Source organism: Electrona antarctica, assembly GCF_951216825.1.
Source record: "Electrona antarctica genome assembly, chromosome: 8".
Taxonomy (NCBI): Eukaryota; Metazoa; Chordata; class Actinopteri; order Myctophiformes; family Myctophidae; genus Electrona; species Electrona antarctica.
The window spans coordinates 18,172,883-18,190,382 of record NC_136789.1 but is presented as its reverse complement, the minus strand read 5'-3'; the positions used below and the strand labels follow the sequence as shown (position 1 = coordinate 18,190,382).

General features: G+C 47.5%; 1 protein-coding gene across 1 annotated transcript in view; it reads left to right on the top strand.

Annotated features, from left to right (window-relative positions):
* LOC306928645 (transcription factor COE1-like) overlaps positions 1–17,500 on the top strand; it is a gene marked incomplete at its 3' end in the record, with an annotated part of 118,890 nt that overhangs the window by 82,509 nt on the left and 18,881 nt on the right. The window contains 2 exon segments of the mRNA XM_079508915.1: positions 792–918; positions 14,085–14,173. Coding sequence (XP_079365041.1) covers positions 792–918; positions 14,085–14,173 — 216 coding nt within the window.

Sequence of the window (17,500 nt, the reverse complement as noted above, 5' to 3'; positions counted from 1 at the left end):
TGGCCACCGACCCCCATTTGAAAATATGTTGTTCCAGGAACCTCCCAGAAGCTAAGATTTGAGTTAAAAACGCTCGCTCTAAAAGAATATATATTCATTTGCACCACATTTTCAAGATTTTTCAAAAATAGCAGATCTACAAGCTCGTAGATCTGCTATTTTTCAACCGCTAAAGTATAACATAATCCTTAAAACACCAAAAGGGGTTCCCGCCCAGAATGGGTTAATGGGTTAAACACCGCTGCCTTGGAAGGATGCTGGCTAATCAGGCGTCAGGCAGACAGTCTGAAATTCAACAGCACATTTTGGATATTTCCTCTTATCACTCCCCTCTGACACCGTGCGACAAGTTTCCTGTGTCCTCCGGAAATAAGGGTTCTTATCCCGAGTGGCTGTGGATGAGAGGAGTTTAGCTGCACCACAAAGAGATTGTCAAATTAATCTGTCAGTCAGTGGTGAACCGTCAGCCCACACAGTGCTCTGTTTAAGTCACGCCGCCATCCTAAAACTCAAATTCAATTTGGGAAGCTTTATCAGCACCGGATTGTTCTTGCGTTGCGAACCCATCATTGTAAAACACTAAACCATACACTGTGTACCTCTTTGTGCGTGCGTGCGTGCGTGCGTGCGTGCGTGCGTGCGTGGGGGTGTATGAGTGAGAAACAGAGTCTGCAGTCTGTGGACGAATTCATATAACCCTAACCATGCGTGTAAATGAGAGAGGATTGTGTGAAGATGAAGAAAAAACTAATGTTTGCCTGCCTGTCTGTCTGTGTGTGTGTACTGTGTAGCTGATCACGCCTCACGCCATCCGGGTGCAGACCCCACCCAGACACATCCCCGGGGTGGTGGAGGTGACGCTGTCCTACAAGTCCAAGCAGTTCTGCAAGGGTACGCCGGGCCGCTTCATCTACACAGGTATGGGAACATCCATGTGTGTCACTGCACTGTCACTGTCACAGGAACCGCCTAAACCCTATACTTCATTTGCCCCAGTCCCACTAGATCTTGTGCTTTATTTCCTTACTTCCACTGGAAATAGTAGATTTATAAGCTCACAACATGTTATGTTGCGACACGTTGCACACTTGTAGATCTGCTATACGTTTGCAATGTTTGGCCCCCAGAATATGGACGCTTTTCATATTCATGGGCTCCATATAATTGCACCCAGCTCGGTGGACTTGTGGTTAGAGATTGGCTAATTGGGAGTTCCGGTCCGGTTCCTGCCTGCAACATACTGTAGCTAGCGTCATGTCCAGGGGGTTTTCCTGTACTTACAGGAGATAGAGTCCTGCTGCCCTGGCAGTGGTTCCCAAACCTTTTCATGTCACCCCAAATTGACACTAATTGCCCCACGGACCCCCATTTAAAAATATACGCCAAGGACCCCCATAAGAAAATATTTTTTACGGCTCTAGCAGTGATTCTCAAGCCGTTTCATTTCAAGGACCCCCCGTTTGACATGCATGCAGCATTTGGCTACGGTGCCCCATTTAATGGCATTTTAATTACTCCCAATTTATATTGTAAAATCAATGTTAGTTTAACTCTGAGAGGGGTCTGTAACTCTCTGAGTTACAACTCTCTGTAACTCTGCGTTACAGACCCATAAGGGTCCATTTGGTTCCTAATTGTCATTTTGCTGGGGACCCCCTGGAACTCCCTCAAGGACCCCTAGGCGTCCCCGGACCCCACTTTGGGAACCACTGCCCTATGGGCCGCATGGCTCGACAAGGCTTACTTATAAAAGCACACGTGCATACAGAGATGTATAAGTCTGTTTGCGAGCGTGCACTCGTGCGTGCACGTCGTCCATGCCCATACATGTGTGTACGCGTGCACACCTCAATGTGTACACACATTTCACAAAATCTGTGCGCTTTTGTTATGGCCACGTTTATATGTGTGTGTTCACGTGCACATGGTGTGAGCGAGTGAATGTGTGTGTGTGAATAGCGGTTCAGAGGCTGGCCAGACAGTGTTGGACTAATGAGTGCAGATTAGTCCACAGTTAACGAGCTGCCACTCATTACAAGGCTACGGTAATTACAGGCTCGTTAAGTCCTGGCTACAATTAAACAGTCTGCTCTTTATAACGGCCCATACTGGAACTATTAGACAAATCACCCAGAACACCCAGTTTACCAACACACACACACACACACACACACACACACACACACACACACACACACACACACACACACACACACACACACGGAGAGGGAGAAATGCTACATTTCTGACCTGCGTTGTTGATTGTAAATGAGTGCTTTCCTGCTTTCTGAAGAACGAGAGAAATGAGGAGAGAGGAAGAAACTGTGTGCATGTGCGGTGTGTGTATGTGTGTGTGTGTGCATGCGTGCGTGCATGTGAGATGTCTGACTCTGATCATCTCAGCATGGCTCCTTTGCTACCATGATGTCATTGCGTGCGTGCGTGCGTGCGTGCGTGCGTGCGTGCGTGCGTGCATGCGTGCGTGCGTGCGTGCGTGCGTGCGTGCGTGTGTGCGTGCGTGCGTGCGTGCGTGTGTGTGTGTGTGAGTGCGTGCGTGCGTGCGTGCGTGAGTGAGTGTGTGAGTGTGTGAGAGTGTGAGAGAGAGAGAGTAGATGTAGATGGATGAGGTGATGAGTGGAGAGGGAGAGAGATGGGGGGGCGTGAGAATAAGTACGACTCACACAGTAACATCCTGAGTGTTAGTTTAAATCGGAGACCTTTTTCAGGTCCATTTGGTTGAATTGGATGAATCCGTACTGAGGATTTCTGGACTTATGACTGGGTGAAAAGCTTCCTGATTCCTTCCTGTGATAATTCAACCTGTGGTCCGGGACCCAGGAATGGGTCGCTGTATGGTCTCGGACACAGATGAGATGAGTGTACAAATGGAACCAAATGGACCCGTTTGTACACTCTCTGAGTTACATTAACGTTGATTTTACAATAAATTGGGGGTCCGTTACCGTACCCTAACTGAGGTCAAACCTGGGGGTCCTTGAAATGAAAATCGGTGAAAATCACTGCCAGAGCCGTAAACATCTTCTCTTGGCATAATGTTCTAATGTGGGTCCGCAGACCGTGGGCAATGAGTGTCAATTTGGGGGTCCTTGACATGAAGAAGTTTGGGAACCACTGTACTATACTGCTGACTTCAGTGCCTATACAAAACTCAGGTCCAATACAAGTGGAGAAAAGCATTCTGTGACTGTATGGACCAGAGTGCACAAAGCAACCAGTTATTCTTATATACACCCTGCACATTTCATTCTTTGTTTGATCATATCTCCGTTGTTACTTTAGTAGCATTCCTTGATATGTGAAAGGGATTTAATATTTGTTTTCATTGATTGATTGAATACAGCATGGAGGAACACTTGGGCTAGAAGGATAACACAAAGAAGCCAGTGATTCACATCCTTTAATGGATGATGTCAGGTCATTCCACATTATGGTGGTAGTAGTAGTAGATTTTTTCCCCTGCTAAATGTGTTGGGTACCAGATCATAGGCACTCAGGGACGGATTAACCCCCACGGGGACCCCTGGGCCGGTAAATTAGCAGGGCCTCCATAGCGCATGTGCACATGACATCTTTGTTTTTGTCATATTTTTTACCAAAATGTAACAAAATCAACAGCCAATGAAGGGCTCAGGAGTACTCAGGACCTCAAACTGAGTACAGCGCGGTCCAATTTCCCCGAAGGACCCCTGAGGCCATGGCCCCACTGGCCCAATGGCTAATTTGGCCCTGTAGGCGCTCCCTCTGTGGGTGTCACTCACTTAGGAGAAGTAACTTTAGACAGGTACAGTATGAGGCCACTGACCCTCTGAGTATCTTAAAAAGCAATCCCAATGATATTTGCTTAACCTTGTCTTCTACCCTGAGCCATCCTAAACTTAACTTAACCCTAGCTGTCTTCTACCCTGAGCCATCCTAAACTAAACTTAACTTAACTCTGTCTTCTACCCTGAGCCATCCCAAGCTAGCAATGTGTGTTGGAATTACTGTAGGTGAGTCGTGGGCTTTAGGCCGAGTAGTAGCCGTATCAGTTTGTTTTGGGCGGTCTGATTCGTCTGAAGCCTAGTTTTTAGAGCGAGGAGCGTTGTCCCGGTGTTTTTAAGGAAGGTACCTCCAGCTTCCCTGTGTTGGCTGATCTGAGCACACGGGAGGACTTGTAGGGTTTGATCATAGCGATATGGGGGTGCCATGCCTTTGGTTGCTTTGAATGCCAGCATTTCTTTTTAAATATAAGGTTTTCTTCGAAAATGAACATTTTGTAGTTGGTGGTGCAGGTTTCTCCCCAACAGCAGAGATATTTATTTGTCTTTGATTTGCCACCAGTACATCGCCAAATATTGTTTATTGTTTGCTACTGTGTCATACTATGTCATAACAGGCAAATAATTGGTGAAAGTGAAAGATCCGGCCAAGGATTAGATCTACAAGCTTTTAGATTGGAAAATTTGCAGCGAAGAGATTTGTTTATAGAGGGGAAAAAAGGAGGGCAGAAAGTACAGACCCCTGGGGAACCCCGTTCAACAAAGTATATAGGGTAAGTGCTTAATTGTGCATGGGAGTTTTCCTCTCCGGTTGTGCAACTGCATACGTGTGCCTTCGTATGCACATTCCCATATTGATCTATTATATATGCAGAGAAACAAAGAACAATAATGTACACATAGACGTAGTGAGTTTAGCGTGTGTGCTGCTGCGCTGCGTGTAAACATTCATGCACATGGCCCCTGCACCCCTGAGGCTAAGCCTCTCAGTAATTGGGCCGTCTGCTGACTATACCGGCTTCTCCTATTGGGCGGAGCTGACCCCGGTGACCTTGCGATTGGCTGATGGCTTCAACATGCGACCCGGAGAAACAGGATCTGTCGGCGCGGTCACCTGACCCCGCCCCCAAGGTCGCCCTTTCCCTCTGGAAGTCGGGGGTGGAAGGTCAGAGCGCCGATGGCCCATTGGCTAGTGCGGTCTTTCAGCATCTCAGCCGCGGTCGCCCCTGGGTGTAAGGGACCGTCGAGCAATTAAACACACGCTCACGCGCGCACACACGTACACAGGCACATTTTTACACAACATACCACACACACACACACATGTACACAGACTCAGATGGGGGCAAAAGTTGAAAGCAATTGTAAATCAGAGAGATATGAGGGAAAGATGGTGAGTAGTCTGCTAAACAGATGGCCTACCACACACACAGAAAAACACACGCACGCACGCACGCACACACACGCACACGCACACACACAAATTGCCGTATGGCTGGCCAAAGCCTAGTTAGAAACATTTACATTCTCAGCGCCGCATACTTGCATAACAAACATACAATAATAAACTGACAAGCAATAAACACATCCATATGCACACACGCACACACACACACACACACACACACACACACACACACACACACACACACACACACACACACACACACACACACACGCACACACACATACACATACACACGGACCACGAGAAACAGTGCGAGGCAGAGACAGACAGAGAGAGAGATGCAATGTTAAAACCCAGATTGTACTGTATTGATCCATCTGTAAGTGGACACACTCACACACACATATACACACACACACACACACACACACACGTTCACACACACATATACATACACACACGTTCACACACACACACACACACACACACACACACGTTCACACACACATATACACACGCACGCACGCACGCACGCACGCACGCACGCACGCACGCACGCACGCACGCACACACACACACACACACACATGTCTCATAAGGAGTAGAATGGAGTAATAATTCAGTGGTATTGAACTGCAGGCTGACCAGAGGATCGATCCTCCTCCTTCTCATCCTCTGTATCTCTGTATCTCTATCTCTCTCTCTCTCTCTCTCTCTCTCTCTCTCTCTCTCTCTCTCTCTCTCTCTCTCTCTCTCTCTCTCTCTCTCTCCACTCGTTTACCACACTCTGTTCTTCGTTCAGCTCAAACCAAGCTGTCAAGGATTGTCCAATAGACCTCAAATCTGCCTTTGTCCGTCGACAATACGACACAGAGCGTGTCTTTGTGATAGTATGTTTTCTATTGCATATTGTATTGTATTGTGTTGACGGTGAATCGAGTACATAGAGGGCCACCACAATGGTGTCCTCCGTTTAGCATTGTTTTCAAAACTGTAGTGTTTTCATATGTGGTGCTAATAAAGCAATCAATCAATCAATCACTCAATCAATCAATCAATCAATAATTTCCACCTTGTGTACTTTAACATTGCACACAGTGTTAATGTAACTCTGAGAGTGTACAATTACGGGTCCATTTGGTTACAATTGTGCACCCTCAGAGTTACAAATTGTTAAATAGACACTGAGGATTTTACTGTGTGTGTGTTTTATTGTTTTTAATTCTTATCTTTAGCTTTTTTCCTAATTTTTTTCTCCTCTGGCCATAATGTGCGGTGATTCTTTGCAGAGAGGAGAGACTGTAAAAAATGTACCCTCTTGGGGGGGGACTGGTGGGGTCCGGGGGAGCAGATAATGGCGCCGCCTTTTAACCAAACCCCCACGACCTATATAACGATCGACATCTCCATCTTTTACTCTTTTTATTTGCTATGGTGGTAACGTCTCTCCTTCCCCTCTCTCTCTCTCTCTCTCTCTCTCTCTCTCTCTCTCTCTCTCTCCTTTCCTCCCTCCCTCCTTTTTTTTTACTGTGAAACAGGAGGAGCGGGGGGGGGGGGGGCTGTTGCTCCTCTCATGAAACTTCTATGAGTATTGATCTGCCCCTGGACATGTGCATGGATGGAGGGAAGGGGGAGGCAGGGGGAGGGAGGGAGGGGGCGAGAGGAAGAAGGAAGGAAGGAAGGAAGTGTTCATTTTGATAGCACATTTTTATTTAGTTTTAGTCATACTTTAGTCATCTGAATAGTTTTTGTCTAGTTTTTGTCACCCCATGCAGTCAGGGTTCAGATCCACAGCATGCCTTTCTGTCTTAGGTGACATTAAGGCTGCCTGGGATAAGTCATTATTTTTGTAGGCCCTGTTTATTGACTTAAGCAAGGCTTTCGACACCGTGGACCACCCTATATGTTGTTCACTCCACGTGCTATTCCAGCCCCTGTTAATATCACCACTCTGGATGGAACTCCCATTGAGTGGGTGGAGCGCTACAAATACCTTGGTTTCTGGTTGGATAAACACCTACTGTACATTTTTTATTTGATTATTTGTGCAAGAAGCTTACATTCACGTTGGGCTTCTTCTACAGACTGAAGGCTTGTTTTGAGCAATTGCAAACAATTGGTCACTGGTCTCTTTCTGTCCCCGCTGGACTTGGTGATACCATTTATATGTTTGCTTGTTCCTCCACTTTGGCCAAATTGGATTCCCTGTACCATGCTGCAATGAGATTCATAACTAACTCCCCTTTCAGAACCCATCACTGTACGCTGTATGCTGCAGTTGGTTGGTCCTCATTGACATCTTGCAGGCTGCATCATTGGTATATTTTCATTTACAAAGCTTTTCTTGGTGATCTCCCTTCCTACATTTCCTCCTAATTCAATTGGTTGAAAACGGTCTGAACCTCAGATCAAATGCCTGGTTACGGTGTGTAGTACCCTCATTTACATCTGGGGGGGGGGGGGGGGGGGTCTCGCCTTCGACGCCTTCTTTGGCCCCTGGGCGTGGAGCGACCTGCAGACCAGACTCAAATTGGCCTTGAAAATTCCCCTGAGAAGTTTCATATGTACACTCCAACAAATTTTTATTTATTTTTTAAGATTTGTTTTGCGGCTTTTTATGCCTTTATTGATAGCGAATAGTAGACAGACAGGAAAGGGGGAGAGAGATGGGGAGTGACACGCGGCAAAGGCTGTTGGGCTCGGGAGTCGAACCCGCGGCACGCCGTCCGGCTGGCTTGGCAGCCTAGGTGCCCAGACGGTTGAGCTAACCATCCGGGTCACAAATATCGTAAGATTTATTAGACTAAATCTATACAGTTGATTTTGTCTACACACATGTATGTTACATGTTAGCAGTCCTTGATGGTGTCCTAATAGCAGATTTTACACTTGGTTGCGCTCTGAAAATGGCCGATGTACTGCGACCCATTGTGAGCTTGTAGATCTGCTATTTGCAGGCCCACTGTAAGCCCCTTAAGCTCTGGTACCCCAATCTATACTGTAACATCCTACATGCTCATTTAACAACCCCTTCTCACAAAGTTAGAGATCTATAGGTTCCCAACTATCAATAATTTATAGCTGGAGACTCTTTGAAATCACCCAAAGGTCCCCTGGAGGACCCAAAGGTCCCCTGGGGGTCCCTGGTCCCCTGGGGGACCCTGGTCCACACATTGACAACCAATGTGGGGTCAGGCTTATAAAAAGATGGCCTGTTTTAATATCATTCACATCCCTATATCTTTTTAAAGAAACCACCTTTGTACTACAGAGCCCGTTGTTTTAGAAGCTCCACTTCCCTCAACCTAGCCCAGATACCTGGAATAACTTCCAGAGAGAACGGCATCTATTCTGCCTCTAAAGCCCCCCAGCCGTTTGAGATTAATTCCACAAAGTCAACTCGGTGAAGGTTGTCCATCTTTTTTATAACCACCTGAAACTATTTTACATAGCCAAATACATAGCCGACCCCGGCATATAGGGTGTTGTTCGGAAACACCTTGCAACAAAAGTAGTTATTTTTGTCTTTTTCCAAGCTCTATACATTACGGGGTTATACACCAAAAACATAATTATAACATAAACCACACCCAAATTCCTTTGCTTAATCCAAACTTTCTCCAAGTATTGTCTGTCTTCCATAAGCCATTCTAAGAGTCTCTCTGCATCATGGAACTACATAAAATCAGATGTTTGTGTTGAGTATTGAGTACTGTATAGGTACAGTACAGTATAGGCCATGCCAGTGGTAGCCTGGTTAATAAACCAGACCGAATCAGCCGTTGGCAAAAAAAGTTTTGCCTGCCAGCGGATTAGGGTCTGGCGAGGCTCAGTAGCACGCCTCTTTCCTACAACCGAGAACAGGTCGGGCCAATCGGGACACGGTATGCAATATGGGGGGGCTTTGGTACAGTGACGTTCAATGCTTGAGACCTTTGACTGACAGTAGCTCTGACCAATTGCGTCAAAGAGAAAATGTTTGAACCCGCCCCCCGGGAAATTAAATCCAAGTGGAGCCAGCCCAGACTAATATACCGCGACAGTGTTGTGTGATATTAGTCTGGCTTATTAGCCAGGCTATGCCAGTGGTTCCTAACCCATTTAGACCTGAGGCCGATTCTTTAAAAAAAACCTATGTTTCTATGTCAGTGGTGCTCAACCATTTTCATGTCAAGGACCCCCAGAATTATCGCGACTCACCGCGACTCACCAGACCTGGACTCTGTATAGCTTTTTTTCTTTTTTACGCTTGCGTTGTGGAGCCTCTCTTGAGAAGACCTGTAGCAGACCTCTCATTGATCTAGGCAACAATGTGTGCGTTCCTCGCTTCCTGTTTGAAAGGCCCTTTAGGCTGCAGACCCCCATCTGAAAATATGTTGTTGCACTTTCAACTTTCAATGTAATGTAATCCTGGGCGCTACACTTCCTCTGCCAACCTGGGGGGGGGGGGGGGGGGGTGGCGGACTGACCTCATGCTTCCTTCTATGCGTGAGGAGTCCAAGCTGCTTCTTTTCACCTGACAGGGGGGAATTTCCCCGGCCGGACGTAGCACGTGGACCAGTTCCTTTCCCCTCCATCAGGCGCCCCGGCTGGCCAGGGGGAGGCAGTTTTAGAGACCAGGATTACTGCATGTTTTTTCGTGAGGGTACCTACCCTAGGGGACACGGGGAGAACATGCAAACTCCACACAGAAAGGCCCTTTCGCCAACTCCGCCTCGGGTATGGGCCCTGATGACACGGAGGAGGGAACATGCCTGCATGTTGGGCTGCTTTCCGCTATGAGGCAGGGTATAGCATATATACTGCATGTTGGGCTGCTTTCCACTATGAGGCTGGGTATAGCATATATACTGCATGTTGGGCTGCTTTCCGCTATGAGGCAGGGTATAGCATATATACTGCATGTTGGGCTGCTTTCCGCTATGAGGCAGGGTATAGTATATATACTGCATGTTGGGCTGCTTTCCACTATGAGGCAGGGTATAGCATCTATACTGCATGTTGGGCTGCTTTCCGCTATGAGGCAGGGTATAGCATATATACTGCATGTTGAGCTGCTTTCTGCTATGAGGCTGGGTATAGCATATATACTGCATGTTGGCTGCTTTCCGCTATGAGGCTGGGTATAGCATATATACTGCATGTTGGCTGCTTTCCGCTATGAGGCTGGGTATAGCATATATACTGCATGTTGGCTGCTTTCCGCTATGAGGCAGGGTATAGCATATATACTGCATGTTGAGCTGCTTTCTGCTATGAGGCTGGGTATAGCATCTATACTGCATGTTGGGCTGCTTTCCGCTATGAGGCTGGGTATAGCATCTATACTGCATGTTGGGCTGCTTTCCGCTATGAGGCTGGGTATAGCATATATACTGCATGTTGAGCTGCTTTCCGCTATGAGGCAGGGTATAGCATATATACTGCATGTTGAGCTGCTTTCCGCTATGAGGCTGGGTATAGCATATATACTGCATGTTGGCTGCTTTCCACTATGAGGCTGGGTATAGCATATATACTGCATGTTGGGCTGCTTTCCGCTATGAGGCAGGGTATAGCATATATACTGCATGTTGGCTGCTTTCCTCTATGAGGCTGGGTATAGCATATATACTGCATGTTGGCTGCTTTCTGCTATGAGGCTGGGTATAGCATATATACTGCATGTTGGCTGCTTTCTGCTATGAGGCAGGGTATAGCATATATACTGCATGTTGGGCTGCTTTCTGCTATGAGGCTGGGTATAGCATATATACTGCATGTTGGGCTGCTTTCCACATCATGCTATTTTTATACACACATACACAACTACATAACTTAAGAACTACTGGGAGAGGGCTGACCTTTGAACAACACACACACGCACACTCTTGCACACACACAACACACTGTGTGTGTGTGTGTGTGTGTGTGTGTGTGTGTGTGTGTGTGTGTGTGTGTGTGTGTGTGTGTGTGTGTGTGTGTGTGTGTGTGTGTGTGTGTGTGTGTGTGTGTGTGTGTGTGTGTGTGAGGTGGGCATATGTCTGGTGTCTCCAGAGATGCACAGTGTTGGTCTGGCGTTGTCAGTTTAATGTTGACAGTTGATACCCTACTATGACTGTTAGACAGCTGACACTCTCCTCTCCTCTCCTCTCCTCTCCTCTCCTCTCCTCTCCTCTCCTCTCCTCTCCTCTCCTCTCCTCTATTCTCTCTCCACCTTCTGTAATCAGTTGCTCGATCCAGGTGTTCGCTTTTTGTAATGCGGACAAGAATCGCACGTGTGTCATGTTACACCACCACCACCACCACGCACGCACGCACGCACGCACGCACGCACGCACGCACGCACGCACGCACGCACGCACGCACGCACGCACACACACACACACACACACACACACACACACACACACCTGCACACACGTAGAGCGTCTGCTCCCATTTGGCGGGGTGTGAGTGGCAGGCTTTCAGGCCTGCAGGCTGATTGACAGGATAAAGGAGTGTAATTGTGTCATTAAAGGAAACACAGAGAGAGTTCTGTTAAAAAAACAGAAAACCTTTAAGATAACACCTATATGCTCATTATCGTACACATGCACGCATCTCAGCGCCTATACACCACAGCCATCATATAAAAACACCCCCACGCCATTAGTTGTCTCCATTTCCCTCAACTCACATTTGCATCGGGAGAAAATTCCCTTTTTCTTTTTATATCCATCACCCACATGAGGCGAATACTGGAAAGCTCGCCTCAAACACACAGTCATCTTCGGCGTACAGCCGGCAGAACTGCTCAGCCATGCTTCGTATTCCTTGTTAAACGTAACCTAAGTAAATGATGCTTAAACGGTTAAACCTAACGTTATTCCTAACCATAACCTCAGTAAATCGGTGCCAAAACCTAACCCTATTCCTACATTTAACCCCAGTAAAACTATGCCGAATAAAGTTATTTCTCACCTTATTCTCGGTAAAACAAATACAAGAATACAAGAACCGCCGCACCGAGCGGCCGTCGGGACGAGCATTCCGGATACCCATGATGCTGCCTTCATTACTTCACCTTACTTTAGACCTCTGAGACCAAAGGCCCACTCTATGGTTATACGAATACCTTCTAAATCAGCCGTTCTCACACTTTCGAGAACATTTCCAAAACATTTTCAAAAATAGCAGATGTACAATGACGCCCTGCGAGCTTGTACATCTGCTGTTTTTGAATAGCCAAGTCAAAAATCTAAAATGACACAGATGCTTTCCCGGTTTTTATGGCTTAGAGATCTGTTACTGGCTAAATTGACGTACACCCCCTTTACAAGATAGAAATGTAAACGAACCTTCAAATGATGGTGGATTACACAGTCAAATCCTACAGTGTCCATTGTGTTGCATGTCTTGTATGTCCTGACAATGAATGAATTCAATACATACACACAGTAGCACCACAATGGAAACAAGCCCTCAGGGCTTCTCGTGTTATAGGTATTAGCATTGCTTGCGTAATTGTACTCACTGTAGTTACTTTTTGCAATTGTGTTAGTATATGTTTGCGAGTTTGTACATGTAAGTATTCGATCAAACAAACAAACAAACAAACAAACAAACAAACAAACAAACAATCAATTAACAATGTACCAGTTTGTATATTTCCAAACCAGTTACAGTAAGAAACCATATATAACTGTTAACTATATTTGACACACAACAACGTATTGACACACAACAACGTATTGACACACAACAACCAAGTGTGCCCTATAAGTAGTATAGGTATAAGTAAGCCGTAGTAGTAGTAGTAGTAGTAGTAGTAAGTCAGAGAGGCTTATTGTCAGTACCTGCCGGAATTACAGACCTTACAGTCCATCTGTACACTTTCAGAGTTACAGACCTTGTAGGGTCCATCTACACTCTCAGAGTTACAGAGCTTGTAGGGTCCATCTGTACACTCTCAGAGTTACAGAGCTTGTAGGGTCCATCTACACTCTCAGAGTTACAGATCTTGTAGGGTCCATCTGTACACTCTCAGAGTTACAGAGCTTGTAGGGTCCATCTGTACACTCTCAGAGTTACAGACCTTGTAGGGTCCATCTGTACACTCTCAGAGTTACAGAGCTTGTAGGGTCCATCTGTACACTCTCAGAGTTACAGAGCTTGTAGGGTCCATCTTTACACTCTCAGAGTTACAGAGCTTGTAGGGTCCATCTGTACACTCTCAGAGTTACAGACCTTGTAGGGTCCATCTACACTCTCAGAGTTACAGAGCTTGTAGGGTCCATCTGTACACTCTCAGAGTTACAGAGCTTGTAGGGTCTATCTGTACACTCTCAGAGTTACAGAGCTTGTATGGGTCTATTTGGATTGATCAATGGACAATGAGGGACCCTGGACCCCACTAGAAGTTCTGCTATACTGTACATACTGTGAGAACAGAAGATCCTTGTCTTGGAGGCTTACAGTGCAGCAGACGTTCCCGCTCCCTCCTGGGCCTCCTGGTTACTGTCTGGATCACTGTCTGCTACCTGGACTACTGATTAATGATCATTTGTTCTATTGATTCATCATGTAACCATGTTGTTGTTTCCAATGCACACTCTCCCCCCCCCCCCCCCCCCCCCTCTCTCTCTCTGGTTGAGAGATAGATGGTTGATGAACGGTTTTGCCAAAGTGTGTATGCGTGTGCAGTTGTGCACACGCGTGCATGCTGTTAGATCCATGGACCATTATATGGGTCTATTGTCTCGTTATGGAAGCTGTCCATTTAAAAAAACTAATGATTTGTGCTCTCTCCTCTCTCTCTCTCTCTCTCCCCTCTCTCTCTCTCTCTCTCCCCTCTCTCTCTCTCTCTCTCTCTCTCACCCCCCCCCCCCCCCCCCCCCCTCTCTCTCTCTCTCTCTCTCTCTCTCTCTCTCTCTCAGCGTTAAATGAGCCGACTATAGACTATGGCTTCCAGAGGCTTCAGAAGGTCATTCCCAGACACCCTGGTGACCCTGAGAGACTTCCCAAGGTACACGCACGCACGCACGCACGCACGCACGCACGCACGCACGCAAACGCACACACACAGGCATATGCGGGCACGTACATGTACACATCGTACATACACACATCACGTCGCACAGTAACGAATTGCGACTTTGTAGAGTTGCTTCGTAGATTTGCACTGGTTAACCCTGCAAGGAGGAGTGTGTGTGTGTGTGTGCGTAAATGAATCATTTGTTCATCAGCTGCATAACAACCAGCCGGAGCGCTTTGTAGGATGACAACAACACATGTAAACAATTAGCACAAGTACAAAGAGCTGTCATCTCAAAGTGCACCGTACTGTACACACACACACACACACACACACACACACACACACACACACACACACACACACACACACACACACACACACACACACACACACACACACACACAATCAGAGGGTGTGTATTGTTTGCATGTGTGTGCATAGTTCTATGCCAGTGAGAATACCACATGTTGTGGTGGATAGAAAGTGACTGTGAATACATTGAGCAGCTCCTCACTTTCCACCAGGATGGTTTAACGTCAGAAGTTGGCAATCTTTGTTTTGTATTTGTTGGTTTTTCGTTTTTACCCTTTTCCATGCCAATTTAGTCGTCAGTACGGCAATTAATTCCTCCCCACATAGTATTGTCACCGGTGTCGTATCCTACTGACTCACCTGCCAGTGAGGAGCCCCCACTGGGAGGATGTACTGTTGTATCCTACTGACTCACCTGCCAGTGAGGAGCACCCACCGGGAGGATGTACTGTTGTATCCTACTGACTCACCTGCCAGTGAGGAGCCCCCACCGGGAGGACGTACTGTTGTATCCTAACTCACCTGCCAGTGAGGAGCCCCCACCGGGAGGATGTACTGTTGTATCCTACTGACTCACCTGCCAGTGAGGAGCCCCCACCGGGAGGACGTACTGTTGTATCCTACTGACTCACCTGCCAGTGAGGAGCCCCCACCGGGAGGATGGACTGTTGTATCCTACTGACTCACCTGCCAGTGAGGAGCCCCCACCGGGAGGATGGACTGTTGTATCCTACTGACTCATCTGCCAGTGAGGAGCCCCCACCGGGAGGACGTACTGTTGTATCCTACTGACTCACCTGCCAGTGAGGAGCCCCCACCGGGAGGACGTACTGTTGTATCCTACTGACTCACCTGCCAGTGAGGAGCCCCCACCAGGAGGACGTACTGTTGTATCCTACTGACTCACCTGCCGGTGAGGAGCCCCCACCGGGAGGATGTACTGTCGTATCCTATTGACTCACCTGCCGGTGAGGAGTCCCCACCGGGATGATGGACTGTCGTATCCTACTGACTCACCTGCCAGTGAGGAGCCCCCACCGGGATGATGGACTGTCGTATCCTACTGACTCACCTGCCGGTGAGGAGTCCCCACCGGGATGATGGACTTTCGTATCCTACTGACTCACCTGCCGGTGAGGATCCCCCACCGGGAGGAGGACATAGGGCCTCCGTCCTACTCCTCCCGCCCAACACTCCCAGCTACATGCAGTGACTAATACCCCCCCCCCCCCCCCCCACGCCCCGAACACAGGCCAATTGCGTTCGTATCGAGTCCAGACGTTTGAATAAGTGTCTAGACTCTAGAATGCACCACCTGAGCGCCTGCAATCTTTGCTTCTTAATGCATCCTTCATGAGTTCTCCTCTCGTGATACATGGTAAACGGTGCATTTATAGAAGTGCTTTACAGAGCGCTTTGCATATTCACACATTCCCGTTGAACGTCAGGTGAAACCATGCAAGGCACACCCACCTGCTCGTTCGTCGTGAGCAGTTAAGGGGGTTTAGAGTCTCGCTCAAGGACAGTCGGGATGAGCCTATGGGTTCAAACAGGGAACCTTCCAATTCAAAGGCCGCTCTCTCTCTACATTCTGAGCCACTGCTGTCCCACCCTGCCACATTGAAAAGTTGTCTTTTACGCACATACAGTCTACAGATGCTGACTCACTGTACTGCACTTTTCCCTCAATGACTTCTGACAACATTTAAAAGGCATCTGTGTGTTCAATGGAAGTTTCTGGTTACACTACGACATCACCACAAGCCAGCCATTTAGCTAGCTGTACTGTTTGTGTAAGTGTTAGTGTGTGTGTGTGTGTGCATGTGTGTCTGACACACATGTGCATTTCTCTATGCATACAGTATGTCTCTGTAATTGTGTGTGTGCGTGCATGCTCACGTGCACATCAGGCCAGCCCGGTGAAGCATGGTGTTCTGACTACACTTTGAACCCGTCATGCTGGGTGGGCAACGCCGGGGTCGTGTCCCAACCAACAGCTGTCGCTATTGGCCGCCATCCATGCTGGCTCCGGTCCAGGATTGGCTGTGACGGCGGTGACCTCATCAAAGGGGACAGGGGCGCGCTGGCCTCCTCCTGGCGTGGTGTGATGATGTCACCGTCGCCCGGGCCGACACCCTGGCTCCTGCACATGTGTTAACAATCGCACCCACTGTTTGCTCTCACCGTGGGAACGCCGTTCTATACGCACTACACACTTGACACCTCCAATGTCTGTGTTGTGTTGTGTTGTGTGTAGTGTGTGCGTGCGTGCGTGCGTGCGTGCGTGCGTGCGTGCGTGCGTGCGTGCGTGCGTGCGTGCGTGCGTGCGTGCGTGTGTGTGTGCGTGTGCGTGTGCGTGCGTGCGTGCGCCCGTGCGGTCTACGTGCATCTATGTACATAATAATCTGCTTTGATTCTGGGATTCTAGCTTTTTTTCATAATACGGTTAAAACTCAAAATGAAGTTTTAAGGGTCAGGATTTTATGCTGAAAATAGATTTTGACATTTACTAGTTCAGGTTAATGTTGTCATCAAACTGACATTCAGGGATAATTGCTTGTAGAATAAAATGGTCTCTCCATAGAATATGAATGAATAGTAATACCCTCATGACTTGCACCCCGAATCATAGAAAATGTCACTAGATTTTATGCTGGGGGAGAAGAAGACACACGTAGTTTTACAGTATGTGTGACAGTATGATTTTACCTACCGGAAAATTATTGATTGATTACTTGTACTGTCAAATTTAAGCCTCGTTACCGAGGCTAATAGTAGGCCTAGACGGATAATTTGAGGAGTTTAGTTGATGCTCTCTCTCTCACACACACACACACACACACACACACACACACACACACACACACACACACACACACACACACACACACACACACACACACACACACACACACACACACACACACGTGACTCAGTGTGATGTAAGCATGCACTACAGGAAATGACATAAGCGCCTTAAAGAAGTGTGTGTGTGTGTGCTGT